We start from the raw sequence: 18,403 nt of genomic DNA on the forward strand, positions 1-18,403 counted from the left end.
TAGTTCTCAATGTCGATTGCCGAATGAAAGAAAGAGAAGCTCTTCTACTGTCGTAGATGATGAGCACGTCGATAAAATGACGGCGAGGAAGAGTTTTGTTGGAGGCAGCAGCCATCCTTGCAACAGAACCCTGGACTTCTCAATTTGCTTTTAGATGAGGGATCTCCCTGGTCTGTTCGACCGAATAGCTTGTTCCCAGAAGTGCAGTAAAACACGCGAATCTGTTTGTTCTTCGAGGATTGCATTGAACCTGTCAAGGACTAGTCATCTTCTAGAATCATTAGTCTAGTCTATTTCTCTTTCTTTATGGAATCGTAAATGTGAACAAATATTGTCACACAAAAGAGGTGTAATCCTGATTTTCAGTGTGGGATATAGAGTGAGCGTCTGTTTGATAAAGCATTGCTAACAGAACGAATTAAAATTGGGTTTCTGTAGCTTAGTACTAGAGCTGATGTACTCAGCTGAAAGTCTGTGTGTATGTGCGCCTGATGATGATTTCACTTTCATATTTATCAACATGCAGGTATTTCAAGCTGCAACACTATTCGATGCCAGCGGTTCTGAAGTGGATGGCCAGGGAGGAGGAGACTTTGGCGTGGAAGGAGTGGTTGGAGGGGAAACAGTGCGCTCGGCAGGAGGTGCCGCAGGGACGGAGAGCGAGCAGCTGGGCTCGTGTCACGACTGGCAGGACGCGCAGCACACCCTGTTCCAGCTGGCCAACCTGTGCATCGCCGTGTCCCTCCTGACCCCAGCCACCTTCCGCTTCCACCTGCTCTTCTTGCGCTGTCTGCTGCTGGTGGCCTTCGTGCTCTTCGTGCTGTGGAGCGGCCTGTTCATCTGCATGAGCGACGTGCTGGGCTGGAACCTGACCTTCTTCCTGCTGGACATCGGTCACATCGCGCTGCTGCTGTACCGCCACCTGCCGGCCAGGATGCCCGTCACCCACATCAGTCTCTATCAGAAGGTGAGCGAGCTGTGTGTGTGTTTCAGGACATTGATGTACACAAGATTCATGATCTGTTGTTAAGACTGAACCTCATCACCTCTGCCTCCTAGACACCAACTGAAAAAAGAGGGCATCAACAATACTTGCACAGAGCAGCGACCCTCCTTCCCTTCCACAAACCTTCGATCCCCTCTCTCTCCTCGCCGAACCTACACTCCTCCGAGACACCCACCCCCATAGTGCGAAATCGCCTTCGGGTGGAAGCACTTTCCCTTCTAAAAGCAATAACATCATGGTGCTAGCAGTTCGAAACAGAGTGCTCTTTAAGCCATGGAGTTACATAAAGCAGAGTTAGTGAGGTCGCAAAAGACAGCTAGTGTGGTAAGAAACAAGGTTATGAAGGTCGCAAATCAGGTTTATCGTAGTTGCACAATTAATTTATTGGAGTCGCAAAGCAGTTTTATTAAAGTCGGGCGACAGTGTCTTTAAGAACATTAAATGCAAATCTCAGGGCTGTGCACTGCACAAGAGAATCTTTCTTAGTCACCTCCTCTATTTTCCTGTGCTTTTGAAATGCAAGCCTAAAAATTCCCATCAGGCAACAAACCTTTATATCCTTCAGGTGTTCCGCCCGCTGCGGATGTCGCAATCAGAGTTCATTCACCTGTGTCGTGAGGGTCGAGTGGAAAGATTATCAAAAGGAGGCTTCTATGCCATGGAGGGCATGACACCTTGCGCGCGCCGGCTAGCCATCTTGTTGAAGGGGAGGTAAGTCAGAGTCAACGGTGGCCGAAGAGAGATAACTCTAAAAATGGCTTGGCAGGAGGATGGATGTGAGAGGAGAGCGTGTTTGAGGGACGGCTGGAGTATGGGTCTATACTACTGGGCTTTGGCCAAAAAGAAGCACGTGTCATAAAGAGATGAATAGGAAGGAGGAATCGATAAACACATTTCGTTAATATCATTTAACAATAAATTTGTCCTTCTTTCCGATCCTCCTTCATCTGCAGGGCGATCACTTTGCAGGCTGCCAGCCATTTGTATTTCTTTCTCCCTAAAAGACATAGCAATAAATTTTACAGACATGAACACTGTGGGACCAGAGCACGTGCCCTACGAAGATATATTAAAGTGAACTGTGTCTTGTCATGCTTGCAAACGCACCAAAAGAATCAGCACTTGAATTTCTTATCTGTCCTCCGAGAGTCTCTATAATTATAAAGAAAACTTGACTCGTATTACGTCCGTGTTTTCATCAATGCTTCAAGGGACCGCACTCTGAAAACATTCTCCCATTTCTGTGATAAGTGATCCTCCTTGCTATCTATGGTGAGAATCTACACAGTTTGTTAGGCCTTCCTTGTATTTCTCTTTTTAGCTTACCAAAATTACTTTGTCAGATAACAACTTTTTATCTTCTTCCTTTTCCTTTTAGGATATAATGCAAACAGAGTTTATTTTTCTGTATTTTGGTTCTTTTAAAATTACTAATATCATGAATTCTTTCGGTGGTGGGAGAGGAAAATAAGAGGAGAGAACAGGATGGCTGCTATACTAACCGCTGATTCCTTTAGATGGAAATGGCGACAATGTTTCACAGGTGGCGCCTACATCAGTGAAATACCACAATAAGTTTTCATTCTCTTGTTCCCACATTACTGACAAGACACGCTAGAAGGTTCCATGATGTTTATTTTTACAAACGGAAGGTGCCGATGGAATCCCACGTAAAGTGCCACTGGATTCACCAAAAATTAAATTTTGTAACAGTTCACAAATAATTCTTATGCATTATCCCTTGTCGACAATTTTCAAAACTGAAACGCATCGATAAGGAAGATCTTGAAACAATTTCGTGTAGTTGGATTTCCTTTCTCCAGTTTCGCCGTTACTACAGCGATGTAAGCATTGTTTCAACTGTTAGTGTTGCTGTTCCTCTGTCAGGTTCCCCATCTAAGAGATACTTGTACACAGCTTTGTCAGACTGATTCATGCAATGTTTGGTTGTTCCTCGTTTTCTAACTTCATTCTACTTTTCCTCACTTACAGGTTAAAGGTGACTTACCGCCATCTGTTTCTGCATCACATCGAACCCAACCAGTTCGCGGATGCCGCTGAGTATGATGCAGTGAGATTACAGCCAGGGAATTGTGTAACCTATCAGGTTAATAACAACAAGTTAATTAGTGTGTAGTGACTTTTCTGTCTGTCCATTTGGTTAAAGACAGCACAAACTCTTTAATAAGCTTTGTTATCTGTATTATTTTATTTCCTTTCAGGTTTATCAATCTGTTTTGTACTACACGATAAGTTTATTAATTAGCTTCGTACCATGCAGTAGGTTTATTATTTTTTTCTTATTATTCACACCTCGATAAAATGTTAGTTTTCTGAAACAATATTATTTTTTGTGGTCTTCCACAATCTTAACCAGGTGCTAATAGTACAAATTAATGGCTTCAACCTGCACACAAAATTTACACTCTGTAAATACATTACAGCTGTTTATTAATTAACAGCCTCGCTCTCGCCTCGACAGGTGACAATAAGTGCCTCGGATGACAGTCTTCTGCTGATCTGGGAGTACGCCCGGCTCCAGGAGTACCTGGCCACACAGCCCTTCGTGTGCACCTTGCTGCACTACCTGATAGGTGAGTGAAGTCACGTGACCCGCAGGTTTGTGTGAACGTGACCATTTGTGTCTTCTTTCTGCTCGAAAAAGTCTTCATATACTCAATCACTGCCGGGTGCTTGCTTAAACGAATGGAAAGAAGATACGGGCGAAAAAGCGATCCCTTTCAGGTCTGGTCTGTAATGCAAAATCAAATCCTGACAAATGTACTTTGAGTCGAAACAAATTAAAAACCTTTTTCGGATTATCTTTAATTAGTGTTACTATTATTACCTCTTTGTCTGTTTCTTACTCTGTAGATGTCATTCTTTTTCTTTTCATTTCTTTCTGTCTCTATTGTTTAATCAATCTTTCTCTCAGCGATTGAAGTCATTAATACATATTTCTTTTTTAATCCTCTGCATATTTTTCCATGTTGTTTGATGAATGGATACTTGACAATAAGGATTTCCGAATACGTGAATTTCAAAATCAAATTGCTGACAGGTGGGAAGGTATAAAAATTTCTACTTCAAATTCCTTATTATTTTATGTGCTGACTTTGTTGAACTTGCTGAACTTTCTCATTAAGAACTTTCTACGTTTCAACCTCCAGAACAGATAAGGAGACGGAAATAAAAGGTGTCGTTCGTGAGAAAGTGTTTTTTTTTTTTTTGGAATGGCTCACAAAATGACAGTGAGCTTCCTGGAGGCCTCTGGCATCCATCTAATTGAGTCTCCAACTTATTTCCTCCACCTGGTGCCTTGTGACTTTGGTTTGTTTTTTTTTCCAAAAATCAAGCACCAACGTAGAGAAGAACTTCCGGGACCACCTTTACTCTTTCTTCTATTTCCAGTTTCCATTTCTGCTTTGACAGGCAGGAAATGTACTTTTTTCTGAGTGAGACAGCAAAGTTCAGCACATAAAAATAACAATTCCATAAAAAAATTAGAAGCAGAAATTCTTCAGACTGTTGGACTTCCTTATATAAAACATAGAACTGTAATTAGGTTGTCACAAACATGTGTTCAGAACTTTTTTAAAAATCTTCTGAAAATCACACTTGGATAGACCTACATTTAAACTTCCTACCTCTATAATGGGCGCAGCCTGTAGGATAGCTTTGAGCTTATCCATGAAAGTATTTTAACAGTCTACTTTAGTGACGCAGCAGGAAATCAGATCTTGACCTCTGTCCAAATCCCAGGTGAGAAGTCTGATGTTCAAGGCTTGTAAAAAATGACAGCAAGGGCTCATATTTTAAGAATTAGCATCTTACAATAAACTAAATCAGTTCATTTCAGAAAAAAACCAAAAGGAAATACTTTTGAAGTCGAGATAGGGTTAATAAAGAATGAGGTCTTAGGTAGCTCACCATTAGTGGATGAAAATCCATGGTTCGGTAAAACAGTTGATAATGTCGACAGGTAAGGACGTGTGCAGCCAGCTGTACGTCATCCAGGAGCGGCTGCTGCAGGCACCGGACTACATGTCCACCCTGGCCAGCAGACATTCGTCTATGGTCAACCTGCGGTCGTGCCTGGCAGCCAACGACTCGTCCTCATCGCTGACGAGACTGGCCCTTGACCTGACAGGTCAGTCAGCACGGGTACGTGGCTCAGGCGCGCGAGAAGAAGCGGGTATGGCAGGAGGTGCGCCTGGTCAGGGCGAGCCTGCCTGTGTGCCAGTTCAGTCATTTCTCTTGCTGCTTTCTCTTCCTTTCTGTCCTCGTTTACTTTTTTAATTTTTATTTTCTCTGTTTTCTATGATTTTCATTTTTCTGTTTTTCGTCCTTCTCTCTCTCTTACCTCTTTTTTCCTTACTCGCCCTCTTCCATATTTATTCTCGTCCTCTTCTTTTCTTGTTTTCTCATTCTCTTCCTTGCTATTTCTCTTTTTATATAGTTGTCTACCCTTTTACAAGTTTTCTTCCCCTTCTTTCTAGTTTATAATTGCTTCTTTTTCCTTTTTTTACTTCTTTCTCGTCTCTTTTCCTTCGTCTACCTCTCTTTTGTACACAATCTCTCTCCTCACTCTATTTCTCTTTATTCTTCACTTCTTTTTTATACTTCCCTGTTCCTTAATTTTTTTTCTCTCCGCAGCATGCAAATCAACAGCCGAGCCTGCGGGGGGCACTCAGGCTGTTTCGCCCATGACAGTGGAGACCAGCGTGTGACAAACCCACTCCCAGCAAACCGGAAGCTGTTTGTGAACAACTTTGGGATAGAACCGGAAGTGAGCAGGACAAGCCGAAATCACCATTCCGTTGGGGACGAAACGTCTGTCCTCTGGCTTCCCATGGTGCTGATCTAAACATTGAAAATATGAAATATGAAAAAGTGAGCCCGAAGCCGGCCGCGAAGGTGTGATGCAGTATTACTCAAGATGGAGTCCTCAGGAAGGCTCGAGCTGTCGATTGTGGGCGGGTCTCAGCAGCATTAATTAAAACTCTTTGTAAAACTCTCATAAAAACTCGCCTTTTTCGTCGAAGATAAACGACTGATGATCGACAGCAAAAGTCGATTCTAACCTGTCTAGTGAGGATGTTATTCTTCATGTTAGAAAAATACAATCGCATTGTGGACTAGGGGAGAAATTCATCTTTGAGAAAAGAAACCAGTTCTCAAAAAACAGAGGAAGCTTTGGTAAATACAAATCTGTGCTGTCGACATCTTTTACCGGACAAACTACACTCAGGATCAGTTTGCTATTAAAACTATGTCCCGTGTGGCAATTGCGTTCAGTGAGTGCTCTGCATTGAGGAGAACCTTAGATGTTCATAGGGGAGGTCGCTAAATGTGGAGCAATACTTACAGTCAATACATCATGGAGAGACATCTTTTCCCGCAATATGTCTTGTATATTTTGTTGATGACTGACAGTAGCAGTAGACGCAGCAATTGCAAATAGGTGTAGCAGGTCTGTAGGTTCTGTGGCCAGTTGAGGTCTAGTCTGTAAACTTCCAGAAACTAGACATGAGCTGCTTTCGCTTGATTATTTCCAAGGAACTCTTGTGAGGAGAAGGTGGGTCCAGATTCAAAGAAGTTCAGAAGCATTACACGGAATCCATGTGTCTAGCTGTTGCTGTCTAAGGGTTCATTGCTAGCTTGCTTGTATGTTTGTGATTGTAAGATAGGTTAGTTTGTAGGATGATATTTTCCTTTGTCCAGTCAAGCGCTGAATAAAGATGCTTCGGTCATCGACGGACCGGATGTGCGTTTACTCCCTTCATCTTCACACAACGACGAATTTCTCAGAACGCATCTTCGCAAATGGCATGGCTGTTGAAATCGTGGAGAAAAAAAGGGGGATGAAAGAAGAGAAATCTCACAGATACCAAGCATACAAGATCATTCTGCAAAGCTATAGCTTTTATTTTCGTATCTAACGAAAGGAAAGACTAAATTCAATATTTTGTTTGCCTTGACTGAGTTCAGTGTGTAACTATTTCAAAGCCAATAAGACTGAAACGACTAAGTCCATGTAAAATGTTTTAACATGATCATTTCTCAATAACTAAGTTAATCGTGCAGTCGTGCTTTGTTTGTCACGAGAGTTTTCTGTGTAGCTCGTTTTAATTTCGAATTTGTCCTAAGTCCATCTGTAACCTGTTTATATATTCAATTCTAAGTCGATGTTTCGCTTGTTCTATTTTGTATTAAAGCCACGCTGCTGTCCGGTGTATTTTCCATGAAAAATTGTTTATTATGCATCTTTTGCTTGACGAAATGCTGCCCATCGTACTGAATGTGAAAATAGTTTAATAATTTCTTTTAATTTGTCACCTTCATGATCGTTATTATCATCCTCGATATTATTATCATACCTATCTTTATCATCATTATCGTCATTCACCTTTACTGCCACAGTTACATTGCCGTCATCTTACCATCGACTAAGTTAATTTGCTGAATTATTTATTTACGCTGTGAAAAAAACTTGTATAGTTTACCTCCCGTGATTCATGCTTTATTATTTCATTTTTGTATTCCTGTTGGTTTTTCAAAATGGACAAAAATCTACTTCAGCATTATTTTGTCTCAGTTTTGTAACTTTGATTTGTGTCTAACTTGTTTTTCTGGAGTCTCGCTAAATAGAATTGTCCTCAAGAGTGATACACAGGCAAAGACCATGACATCACCTAAGATTGCAATAATAGTTTGGAACTATGAAAAACAGAGAAAACTGACTTACTTCTCGGTACTTTCTTTTAAAGCTCTGTCTGTCATTGAAGTCTTTTTCTTCCTTGGTTTTAGTTGGAGTCGTCTCCCTGACTTCGTAAATGTCTGTTCTTTGATATGTATATATATCATGCTGCTTTGTAGTAGATTGTAGTAGTGATTTTATGTTAAAATACTTCCTGCTGCTTTCGTTGTCGTTCTTGTCTTCAACCCTGCATTGCAGCATTTATATTAAATTTAGAAAGATATTGTATACGCATGTTGCCTCGGAACCAGCGCCACCTACAATGTAACGACAAGTAATTACAAGTTATGTTTGCATGGTGTTTATGTAATTTATGTTTGCTACAAATGTGATGTATGTTATGCATTTTGTAAGTACATTATATGTGTAAAATATGTATATATGTAATATAATGAATGTTCAGTACATCATTATGTACGCATTGACATGTTACACACTCAGCGTTCTGTTTTTCGGTACAGTCATTGTGTAACAACTGCATGCCCTAGACTAACCCTGTTAATCTTCATTGTGTAGATAACTGCGAGCTTCCCTGTTATAGATATGTTGGTCCCCCAGTGGCCGATCCTTTTGTTGCTGATGAGGTCTTGAAGCTTTGGTAAAATCCCCGAACCGTACAGTATTACAGTATGTACCTGTGTTGACATTATACATGCTGTGAGACCGAGAGGTTACAATAAAAGAATGCCAGAAAAATTAATTAAATTTAATGAACTAAATAATGGAAATCTTTCTTCCCTGCATCTGCTCTGTTTTCTCTCTCCGTTCTGTTCGATAAATTTTTTTTCCTCCTTATAACTCTTTTTATATTTCTCTTTCCGCCCATGATGTCCCTTCCATTGAGGACTGGTGCCGAACTATTTTGCGCCTGGGGTGATAGAGAGACGCTCACCCTCTCCAACTATCTCTCTCACTCTCTCACACACACACAAAACCACACACACACATTCAACAATAAGCTTGTTTGTTTAGGTCATCAATGACCAACTTAAAATCTGACGATTAAGCATCGGCACCAACCCTGGCAATATAGCATCTTCCTCTCCAATGATAATACAAGCTCTCAGTGTTATTGCCCACACACACACACACTCCCTTTTCAGAATGTGTGCCCCTGACAATAATCTGTTTCGTCCAATTGTAAAACCGACTCTTATCACGTCTTAGAAACTTGATATTCAGTCTTAAAGTTCATACAGGATCAAAACATCTTTTAAGTGCGCAGAAGTCATGCTTACACCAAATGCAGCTAATCTGTTTTTCTGTGACTTCTGTCTTTTAAAAAAAAATGTTCTGATTCCCTCCCCCCTCCTAAAATTTGTGATTTCTTCTTCTTTTAAAATGTTCTTTCCGTTCTTCCATCGCGGTTTGTTGACTGGTTGTGCAATCACGCCTCTCTGATAAGACTGTCAGGGTTTCAAATCAATCCACCGCTGCCTGCCTCATCGTTTGACAAATCAGGCAAAGAGAGCATTGGGCGACTTGTCTATTAATTTCTTGATCCCAACTGACCCCGGCCGCTCAGAGCCATGACCATTATTTATGATCTCGTCAATCCGTAATGACCTAACTGGAAAAATAACAGGTAATAGCACTGCAGTCAGTAGGTCTGTCAGTTGTATGCTTAGTGTTAAAACTGTTTGTTGGTCCGTAATCCGAGGAACTCCCCAGGTGTTTGGCCAATTCGATAGCTATTAGGTCTTTAGAGAGACTAAGCAAACTATTGACATTTCGTAGCACCAATGGATAAACTTTTTATTCTGCCTACCTTTTCACATAAGAAGTACACGGGGGTTAAAAATATCCTCAAACTCACCAGTTATTTTCAGAGACTACGAATAAACATGGCCGCTGTTAGTGGTGTCAGGAGACGTGTCTGCTGATAGAGAAACGTGGTTATCGTCTGCAATAAGAATTTATAATTATCGTCTGCTATTCCTGGTACAAGAATAAGAAAAAATCATGATAAGTACTTTGACAAGGAACGATATCTAAATTTATAGATATTAATACTTCGCCAGGTCGCCAATGTAATTCAAGGGAAACCACTCGTCTTCACTTAATCACTGGTAGGAGTTATGGAAAATGACCGCTGCCAAAATTCTAAAAATAAACTTAAAATATTCTTTAGCATATTCTAAAACTTCCTTCAAGGTTTTTCACACACACATATTAAAAAGTGGGGGTAATGGATGTAATATGTGCGAAATCTAATTCATTAGAGCCTTAGTTACTCGCATCCACAATGTAACGTCTACGTAAAATCCTCTCTGTCCCTTGTCCAACAGTGGTGCAGTCTTGCCCACACTTGACTAATATCCACACACACAAACGTTCAGAGGAAACCATATACACGTTCCGAAGCTTACTAATAATAGGTGCTGACTCAGCAGACACCTAACAGACGACTCAGAATATAGTTGCTGGAGTCAACACATGACCCAAAGCTGACACCACAAATATATTCCTGGGGATCAACACATGATCCAAAGCTGGCACCACAGATAAACCCGCAGGGATCGACACACACACACAATATCCGAAGCGAACACCACACACACTTTACGTCCGCCTGTCTTCCCTGCTCACAGCCGTCTGCTCTCTTCCAAAAAATTTTCACACTCATCCAAACTAAAATTCTCATCCAAACTAAAATTACGTCATAAAATGACGTCGGGTTCTGACGTGAAACCGCGATGCAACCAACACACTCATATAAACAAAAGACAGGGGCAACAACCCCCTGTTCCTAACAAACTGGTCCGTGACAATAATCTATAATTAATAAATAAAAGCTCAAACTTTTAATAGAATGAAAGCAAAGAAATACTGATCAATGTTTATTTTTGCTAATGACTGTTAAAGTACTGTGATCAATATAGGAATAAAGAAGAAAATTATCATTTTCATTTTACCACTCATATCTTTTCCTTTTTGCCTGTCCTTGAATATTGAGTGGAATTGATCTACCATATGCAAAGTTTGTTTCAGTACCACGTTTCTCGTGGCTGGAACTTGTCGGAAGAATTTACTCTTCCTCAGTTTTTGTATAGGGATCTATCAATCTTTTACGAAAACTGCACTGCGTACGGTAACGCGGGCGCTCACTCGCGCCCTAAAGAGCCTATGATACCCTTCGCTCACCGTGGGCGCCTGTTAAAATGGCGGCTGCCAGCGAAGCAACAAGTGAGAGGGCAATGATGTTGATGGAAATGTTTGACGACGACAACAATTACACATACCACGCTGACACCGACGACGAAACTGACGACGAAATAATAATTGAAAACATCGATCGAAGCATCAACGAAGGTTTATTTATAGCGGCATCCCTTTGTCAACCAAAGAGGAAAAAGCCTACAAGAATCAGAGATTATGTAGAAAGAACAGTACAGGAGTACTGTGAAGTAGAATTCCATCAGCATTTTCGAATGCACAGGGCAGATTTTGAAGTAAGTACTTTAAACACTTTCTAGGGCTTATGTTTCAAAGTATATAGTGTATAAAATGTATCGTGCTTTTACAGTCTGCTTGCACGTATTGGAAGGAGGAGTATAACATAATAGGATTTGTGCATGGGAAGTTTGTCATTTGTAAAAGTGTATGCTGATCCTTATGAAGTGCAGTGCTGCCATTGACTGAGGTACAGACCTATATAAGTTATTGGTGCAGTTTATATTCATTACATACATATTCATAACATCACTGTAATGTTAATATTTTTCACATATTTCATTGTTCCTTCATCTTAGGTACTTTGTAACTGGATTGGCCCCTTGTTGCCCAAGGAGCGTACAATCAGCTTGGAGAAAAAAATGCTGGCAACATTGTGGTTCCTTGGGAACCAAGAATCCTTCAGAGGGATTGGCGACAGATTCAATCTCAGCAAAGGATCACTTAGGAGAGTAATCCATCTTATCTGCCGCACACTAGCATCTCATCAAAAGAAATGGATTAAGTGGCCATCTCTGGCTGAAATGCATGAAAATGCGTCGCAGTTCCAAGCAAGGTAAAGCTATCTACATTACTACTATACATATATACACAATTCTTTTAAAGAAGTTTGCATTTATTTTTCATGATTGATCTTCAGCTGCCCTGCACCATCTCTTGGGGTCTTAGCAGCCATGCTGCACAGCAATTTTTCAAATCTTTACTGCTAGCAATTTACATGTGTACAGTGGGCACCAAGAACCCTAGTAGTGTTTTTTCATTGCTGCATATTTATCTTAAATCTAATTTTATATTTAATATTTTGATTCCTCAAACTATAAAAACTGCAAGTGTGGGAGAAATAGATGTACCACATTTGGGAGGGGCTATCTGTATGACACTCTCAAGTTTTATTATAAACCATTGCCAACTGTCGAAGTGTTATATGCAATTGCATTTTGAAACCATTGCAAAGATGAATAGATCCTAGAGCCAAAATTTAATCTTTAACTAATATTATTTACAGTAGATCACTATTTTGTCCACATTGCAGAGCTGGTTTTCCGGGTGTTATTGGAGCTCTAGATGGGACCCATGTTCAAATAACAGCTCCAAGCCAGCACAGGGACTCCTTTGTCAATCGTAAAAAGGACATAAGTATCCAAATGCAGGTTATCTGCAATAAATCCCTTTTGTTTTTGGATGTGTGTGCAGGATATCCAGGTTCCGTGCACGATGCACGGGTTTTTCGTAACAGCTCAATTTGTAAATATTTACAAGATAATCCGCTGCCTCCCGCTTTTCATCTGCTAGGGGATTCTGCATATCAATTGACAAATACAGTTTTGGTGCCTTTTAGAGATAATGGTCATTTGACCGACAGTGAAAAGAAGTACAATAGGGCGCATTCCTCAACGCGAGTAGAAATAGAGCGAGCGATAGGGTTATTGAAGGGAAAATTTAGAAAACTCAAGTTTGTAGACATGCAGATAGTTGAAGATATCCCTGTCATCATGGTGGCAGCTTGTGTCTTACACAATTTTATCATTCTGAACAGAGGCATTGATGAAGATGAGATCATTACAGTTGATGATGTGTATAATTACCAAGATGAGGGTGAAGACAGACCTGCTTCCAGCGGTATTCGAAAGCGCCTAGAAATTGCACGTGCGCTACCATAAATCACCAGCTACAGTGTACTAAAAGACAGAGACTTTTTTTTTTTTTCAAGTTTTTATTTTCTCAACCAATAATGTATCTTAAATAAAAGGTACTGCAAAAATGTGTTTAGGACTGAACACTGTGCATCTATACAGCATTCAAAAAGAAGGGTGTGCATGCACACACAAAAGAGCATAGACAGAGACTGAGAAACATGTAAAAGGAGTAAACTGTACGAAACTTTTCAGCAGCCCACAGAGATAAGCACTCCCGTTTGAAGTATCAACTGACCAGTAGGAGAGATGAAATGTTTCCCCAAGAAAGCATAATGCCAATACTGTCCAATAACATGTGGCAACCACATGATTACAACTGGCAAAATTTGGGCAGTACTCATAGGTTTCATTCACAATTTGACCATTTCCCAAACTCAGGAAATATCCATATAAAAAATATTCACACAAGAAAACCTCTGGAAATGGCATATTAAATGACCCATCTTAGTTAACACCAAAAATAACTTAAACAAAATGTTAGTCACTGAAACTTTGACATGAAATCATTATTTTCATTCCTAAAGTTTGCATATGTAGCATCACGACTAAACAGACTTCGTAGTCCTGTTTGCCCCCACTGGAGCATAGGACTGCAAACAAATCAATAAACAGTACCCACATAAATAACATATCAATAAAAACAATTAGAAGTTGCACAGTAATTGACGTGATAATTGGTAGAACATGGAGGAAATAATGTCTGTTTAACAACAGACAGAGAATTTGTGCTTTTTCAATTTTTTAGTCTGAACTGCCAGGACGGGGTGGTGCATGTAGCTTGTTTATGTAGCTCTTAAGGAGATCATTTTTTTCTTGGAAGAGCTTTGTTTGGTCAGCCAAGTGTTTGTCCAGGAGATCAATTTTGTGCTTCAGAAGATTCTTCTTCTCTTTCATGATTAGGTTTTTCTCCTGAAATTCCTGTCTTAATTTGCCCATTTCTTCTTTTTGCTGCTGAGCATAGTCTAAAAACCACTGTGGTGGTCCTGCCACAGTTCTCTTCCGTTTCTTGCTCCTTCTGTCCAAGAAATCAGGGTTTGGGGACTTGGCTGATGTGGACTGTGCAGTCGATGCTGATGGAGATGCGGGAGTTGATGGGGACTGTGCGGTGGATGTTGATGTTGATGTGGACGGTGCCGCCAATGACAATGGGCCCAGTGCCTTTTGTGTATAGTCGTCTCATTCTGTAAAGAAACCACAATAACAAGAACATCTCTTATAATCTGTTTACACTTCAATTTCTGTACTATGTTTTGAGTTGTAAAATAGACGGCACTTCAATATATTTCAACAACTGAAATATTTATGAACCTTGTTAAACCTTTAGGGTATGGCAATGTTTACTATGGAGTATAGAAAATGTCATCACAGTGAATAAAAGTTATGTAAATGGAGTGACTATAAAAGCAACCTACGGATTCCTGTCAGCGTCTCGACCATCAACAGTGGCTGAACAGCTGGGTCTCCAGTGAATAGGTCTTCTAACAGATCAAATTACTCCCACCTCCTTCTCCCTCTTCCCGATGACTGATTCCCATCGGCAATAATTTTATACCTGTAAAGAAACAGTGGTATCAGTAACGAAAAATAATGGTGTTACAAAGTACAAATGGCTATGAACAAGCAGGCATGTAGAATATAAAGGTAGAGAAATGTGTTGAAAAACTAGTATCATGTCACCACACACCTGTTTCGCAGCGATCTAAATTTCTTGTCACACATATCACCTGTGACATGGTGGCCCTTCTCGTGAATTTGTGAGGCGATTTTGCGCCACACTTCGTGGCGCTTTATCGCTGAATTTGAAAAGAGTGCCCGATGTTCCCTGTACAGCTCAATTAGAAGTAACACCTTCTCGTGAGTCCATATTGAAACACCTGTAAGAACATTTTTGTTTCAATTCATGGTATGATGCCAACAAGTACATTTAAAGATGTTTAGGAAGGTAACATATTTTCTACCATTTTTTAATTTCATTCTTATTACAAATACTTTACTCAGAAATGTGGTGTACTGTGGTACAACTTTGTCATGTAAAGTGGTACTATCAATCATACCGAAAGTTGAGTGACGTTTTTTATTTGTACTAAGTGTTTGCAGTTGAAAATAGATCACTTCCTATATATGCCCTTTTCTGAAATGAAATTATTGTACATTTTGTGATGGTATTTTTCTTTTTGTATTTGGTATGAGTTCTGACTGGGATAGTTTTTCTAGCACAGTGACAACCCAAACCAAGAAATGCAATGTCTATTTTACTTGATACATGCCTTCAGTTGGTACATGTTCTTCATTTCTTAAAGGAACTTGAGCTGCAACAATTTGTTGAAAAACATCAATCAGCCAGTAAGAATAAATAAGAAAGCTATTTTAAAAGATATTAAGTCATTAGGTACTCTTGACTACACTGGCTGATGTGGTACTGCCAACCATTGACACATTTTTTTATCTTGTTGGGTAGATCCATAACATAAATTACAATATTTAAAAATATAAATCAGACTACATAGGCACATAAGGTTACAGTCACTTAGTCATGCATCCTTCAGCCAAGCAAGCCATCCAGAAAAAAAGGTATACACATAGTTTTTTCCCCAGTCAGAGCTATCTGAAATATATATCTCAACTTGTGCATTTCTTTCATATAAAAAACTGCTCGTAATACCTTCCATCACAAAGTCATGTGACCTTTTATCTACTCTGAATTCAGTAGTTATGTCCAGTAACAATTTGTTTATAGGGTAGCCATTGTTCTGCAAATTTTTATCCCTTCATTTGTGTACATGCATTAAGTTTTCAATGTTATGTCTGTATTACTATAGTTAAAACCAGATATATGCTGATAATCATCCTTGATGCATTTGTACATTTTTTAGTCAGTTTCTGCAAAAGTCTTCAATATATTTACAATTCTGAAATATATATTGACTGTCTTCCTTTTTCATTTGATGCAAAAATCAGACATCGTCATCTAACCTCGGAGAAAGTTTAGCGACAGGTCTTTTATTGCTTGTTCTGTTATGTTTGTAATGTTTATAACTTATAACTTTTCTCTCAGTGCCACTGTATTTTGGTTGGTACTTACCTTCAGTGTGTGCATTCTCACTGGATGTGCATTCTCGCTGGTTTTCCACACAAACTTGCTCTGCAACAAATAGGGAAAAAAAGGGGGGTTAATTGGTGAGTGAAGATGAGAAAGAATATAACAAAGATGTAAAGTAGGTAGACACGACTGGCTAAAGTGGTACTGTCAACCACTGACAGTTTAAGCAACATCAGTTTTGACTGGGGTGGTTTTTTTCTTGTAATGACAACCAAAACCAGAGAGATGCAGTGTGTATTGTTCTCCAGACTTACCTTCAGTGTTCAGAATTTGGTGCAAAACACCAATCTGGTGTCCTTCCTGAAAGCCACCAATTTTCACTTCATTCAAAAATGAAGTGCTGTGGAGATGTAAGCCATATTGGCTGGCCTTTTCAGCTGCCAGGCCTGGTGCCCTCCATTCACCAAGTTCTGCAACAGACATATTTATTCCAATTTCAAGTCTCTACCTATGAAAGTGTTGTGTGCTAAAGCGCCGTTAATAATAATCTTTAAATATTAATTTTAAAAAAGGGATAATGCAATACAACATAGAAACGGTCACAATACAACTACACTTGTGTTACCACAGCTACAATTTAATAGCACCAGCGGCGGCGTTATGGGGTGGCAAATGAGGCAGGTGCTTCCGCCCCGACGTCATCTTTATGACTTATTGCTAGCTGTGTTAAACAAGTTGTGACCAAAAAAAAATTTGACGTTTAGAAGTTCTAATTAAGCAAATTATTGAACCCATGTCTTCACGTTAAGCCCGACAATAATAACAAGTAGTTTATGAAGTTACCGTCACCATATTATTTCGCTTTAAGAAAAAGCCGGTACTGTCACAAACGGTGGCAAAGGTTACGAACAATTACAACACTAAATTCGTGCGTTATTTCACGAAATTGATCCAGCCTATCTAACTGTATATAAATCAGTGCTTCGGCATCATATCAATAGGGATATTGATACACGTTCTCCATTACCCCGGCCCCGCGCGGATGGTCGGCCCGCGTACTCCTAACGCCACCACTACTGATCGAAATGCATACTACAGTCATGTACAAGATAACAAAAAGAATGCAATAGTGTAAATGAAATATTAAGATAAATACATGGAAGTTAAAAAGTAAACTTCTATTTTTAAAAAGGCGTCTAAGAACTTTCCTCGTAGAACATAAAATCAAACGAAAAAAATGAAAAAAAGAAAACACGGAACCCAAATAAACAATCAATTAAATGATGTGTATAAATCAGACAAATACGTACCTCCTTGTAAACTGTTCACCTCTTCCTCCGTGCAAAAAGCATTAAAGAAAATCCCATCAGTAAATTTAAAGCCCACAACAGTGGCGGCCATTTTTGCGCAAGTGGCGCACCGCTCCTAAGTGTTATACATTTACAAAGGTCTATTTTCTTTGACATTAAATGAGAGTGAGGTTGCCAATTACCTAAAAGCTTAAAGAAAGCAAAGCTCATGGAAATGATATCATAAATGAATTTTTAAAATTCTCACAACCAACGCCCCTGACTCTACTCTGCAGATCATGCCCTCACAGAATGCTTAGTTTAGATCTTGTTACTCCTCAAGGAGAATATAGCCGCAACAACACCTCACCAGCGGACCCAGTAAAGGGCAGCACCCATCATTTGGGCCCATGAGGTTCCGATGTCCTTTGCCTCGCTCTCTACTGTTCTTTTCCAAGTCTGCTTTAGTCTCCCAACTCTCCTCTTCCCCTGATGGTTCCAGTCAAGTGCTCACAGAATGGGCATCAGGTATTAAAACACCACTTTTTAAAAACAACGTGATCCAAATAACTACAGTGGCATCACCAGGGCTTCTGCTAAGGCTAAATTCTTTGGGGTCCCAGGGACCCCTTCCTCAGATTTCTAAGGGTTCCCAGGCTAACTCTAAGGGGTCCCTTTACAATGTAGAAAAAAATCAACAAATCAACTACTTTGTTCAACTGCCTTTCAGGCACACCAAGCACTGTAATGTCTAGTCAGAAACGGCGAGATTTCTGTGTCATGATGTCTGTGCAAGCATCTGTGATGAGCTGATGCTCACTGTACTTGGGGTGCTCACTTTCTTTCCGTTTCTAAGGCAATGAATTTAACCACGATGTCAACGACATCTTTGAAATAAGTTAAATAAGCTGCACCTGGTGGTGGATGGGAGAGGATGTATGAAAGTATGAATGCCTCAGATGCCATCATTCAAGAGGAAGTTCTCGACCGTAACCTGGCAATTAATAAGTTAGTGAGAACTAGAGATGTAAGAAACATCAACGAGAGGTGGCACATTGATAGAAGTATAAAAGTTGGGATAAAAAAACCTGGCGCAAGGTAGAAAAGCGAACCTCGGCATGACGTGGCTCCCACAGCTCAGTGACATTCAGTGGATTC

At 39.9% G+C, this 18,403-nt stretch overlaps 4 protein-coding genes across 10 annotated transcripts in view; 2 read left to right on the plus strand and 2 right to left on the minus strand.

The window, feature by feature from the left end:
- LOC112565838 overlaps positions 1 to 18,403 on the minus strand; it is a 341,939-nt gene that overhangs the window by 296,853 nt on the left and 26,683 nt on the right. The window lies entirely within an intron of this gene.
- Positions 1 to 18,403, plus strand: part of LOC112565822 (blood vessel epicardial substance-like) — a 69,808-nt gene that overhangs the window by 843 nt on the left and 50,562 nt on the right. For 3 of the 6 annotated variants that reach the window (XM_025241629.1, XM_025241634.1, XM_025241632.1), the window contains exons 2-5: positions 527 to 967; positions 1,572 to 1,717; positions 2,999 to 3,113; positions 3,489 to 3,600. In XM_025241629.1, the coding sequence (XP_025097414.1) occupies positions 527 to 967; positions 1,572 to 1,717; positions 2,999 to 3,113; positions 3,489 to 3,600 (814 nt within the window). Of the gene's footprint in view, positions 1 to 526; positions 968 to 1,571; positions 1,718 to 2,998; positions 3,114 to 3,488; positions 3,601 to 4,988; positions 5,507 to 5,662; positions 7,898 to 18,403 lie in introns of those variants that run through there. The other 3 variants (XM_025241631.1, XM_025241633.1, XM_025241630.1) reach the window with 3 other exon arrangements.
- Positions 10,857 to 14,091, plus strand: LOC112565827 (putative nuclease HARBI1). Its single transcript, XM_025241640.1, has 3 exons — positions 10,857 to 11,218; positions 11,519 to 11,775; positions 12,253 to 14,091. The coding sequence occupies exons 1-3, from the start codon at positions 10,928 to 10,930 to the stop codon at positions 12,878 to 12,880; spliced, it is 1,176 nt and encodes a 391-aa protein (XP_025097425.1). The 5' UTR covers positions 10,857 to 10,927; the 3' UTR covers positions 12,881 to 14,091.
- On the minus strand, positions 14,112 to 17,825 carry LOC112565833. 2 transcript variants are annotated; one of them, XM_025241655.1, is made up of 6 exons: positions 17,267 to 17,825; positions 16,271 to 16,426; positions 15,999 to 16,058; positions 15,184 to 15,225; positions 14,641 to 14,790; positions 14,112 to 14,468 (listed from the first exon to the last, which is right to left on the minus strand). In XM_025241655.1, exons 1-6 carry the CDS (start codon positions 17,355 to 17,357, stop codon positions 14,395 to 14,397), a joined length of 573 nt encoding a protein of 190 aa, XP_025097440.1. In that variant the 5' UTR covers positions 17,358 to 17,825; the 3' UTR covers positions 14,112 to 14,394. The 2 variants fall into 2 exon arrangements, with proteins under 2 accessions (XP_025097440.1, XP_025097439.1); XM_025241654.1 differs by having other exon boundaries at positions 14,601 to 14,790; positions 17,267 to 17,816.

This window comes from Pomacea canaliculata, linkage group LG6 (genome assembly GCF_003073045.1).
Source record: "Pomacea canaliculata isolate SZHN2017 linkage group LG6, ASM307304v1, whole genome shotgun sequence".
Classification (NCBI taxonomy): Eukaryota; Metazoa; Mollusca; class Gastropoda; order Architaenioglossa; family Ampullariidae; genus Pomacea; species Pomacea canaliculata.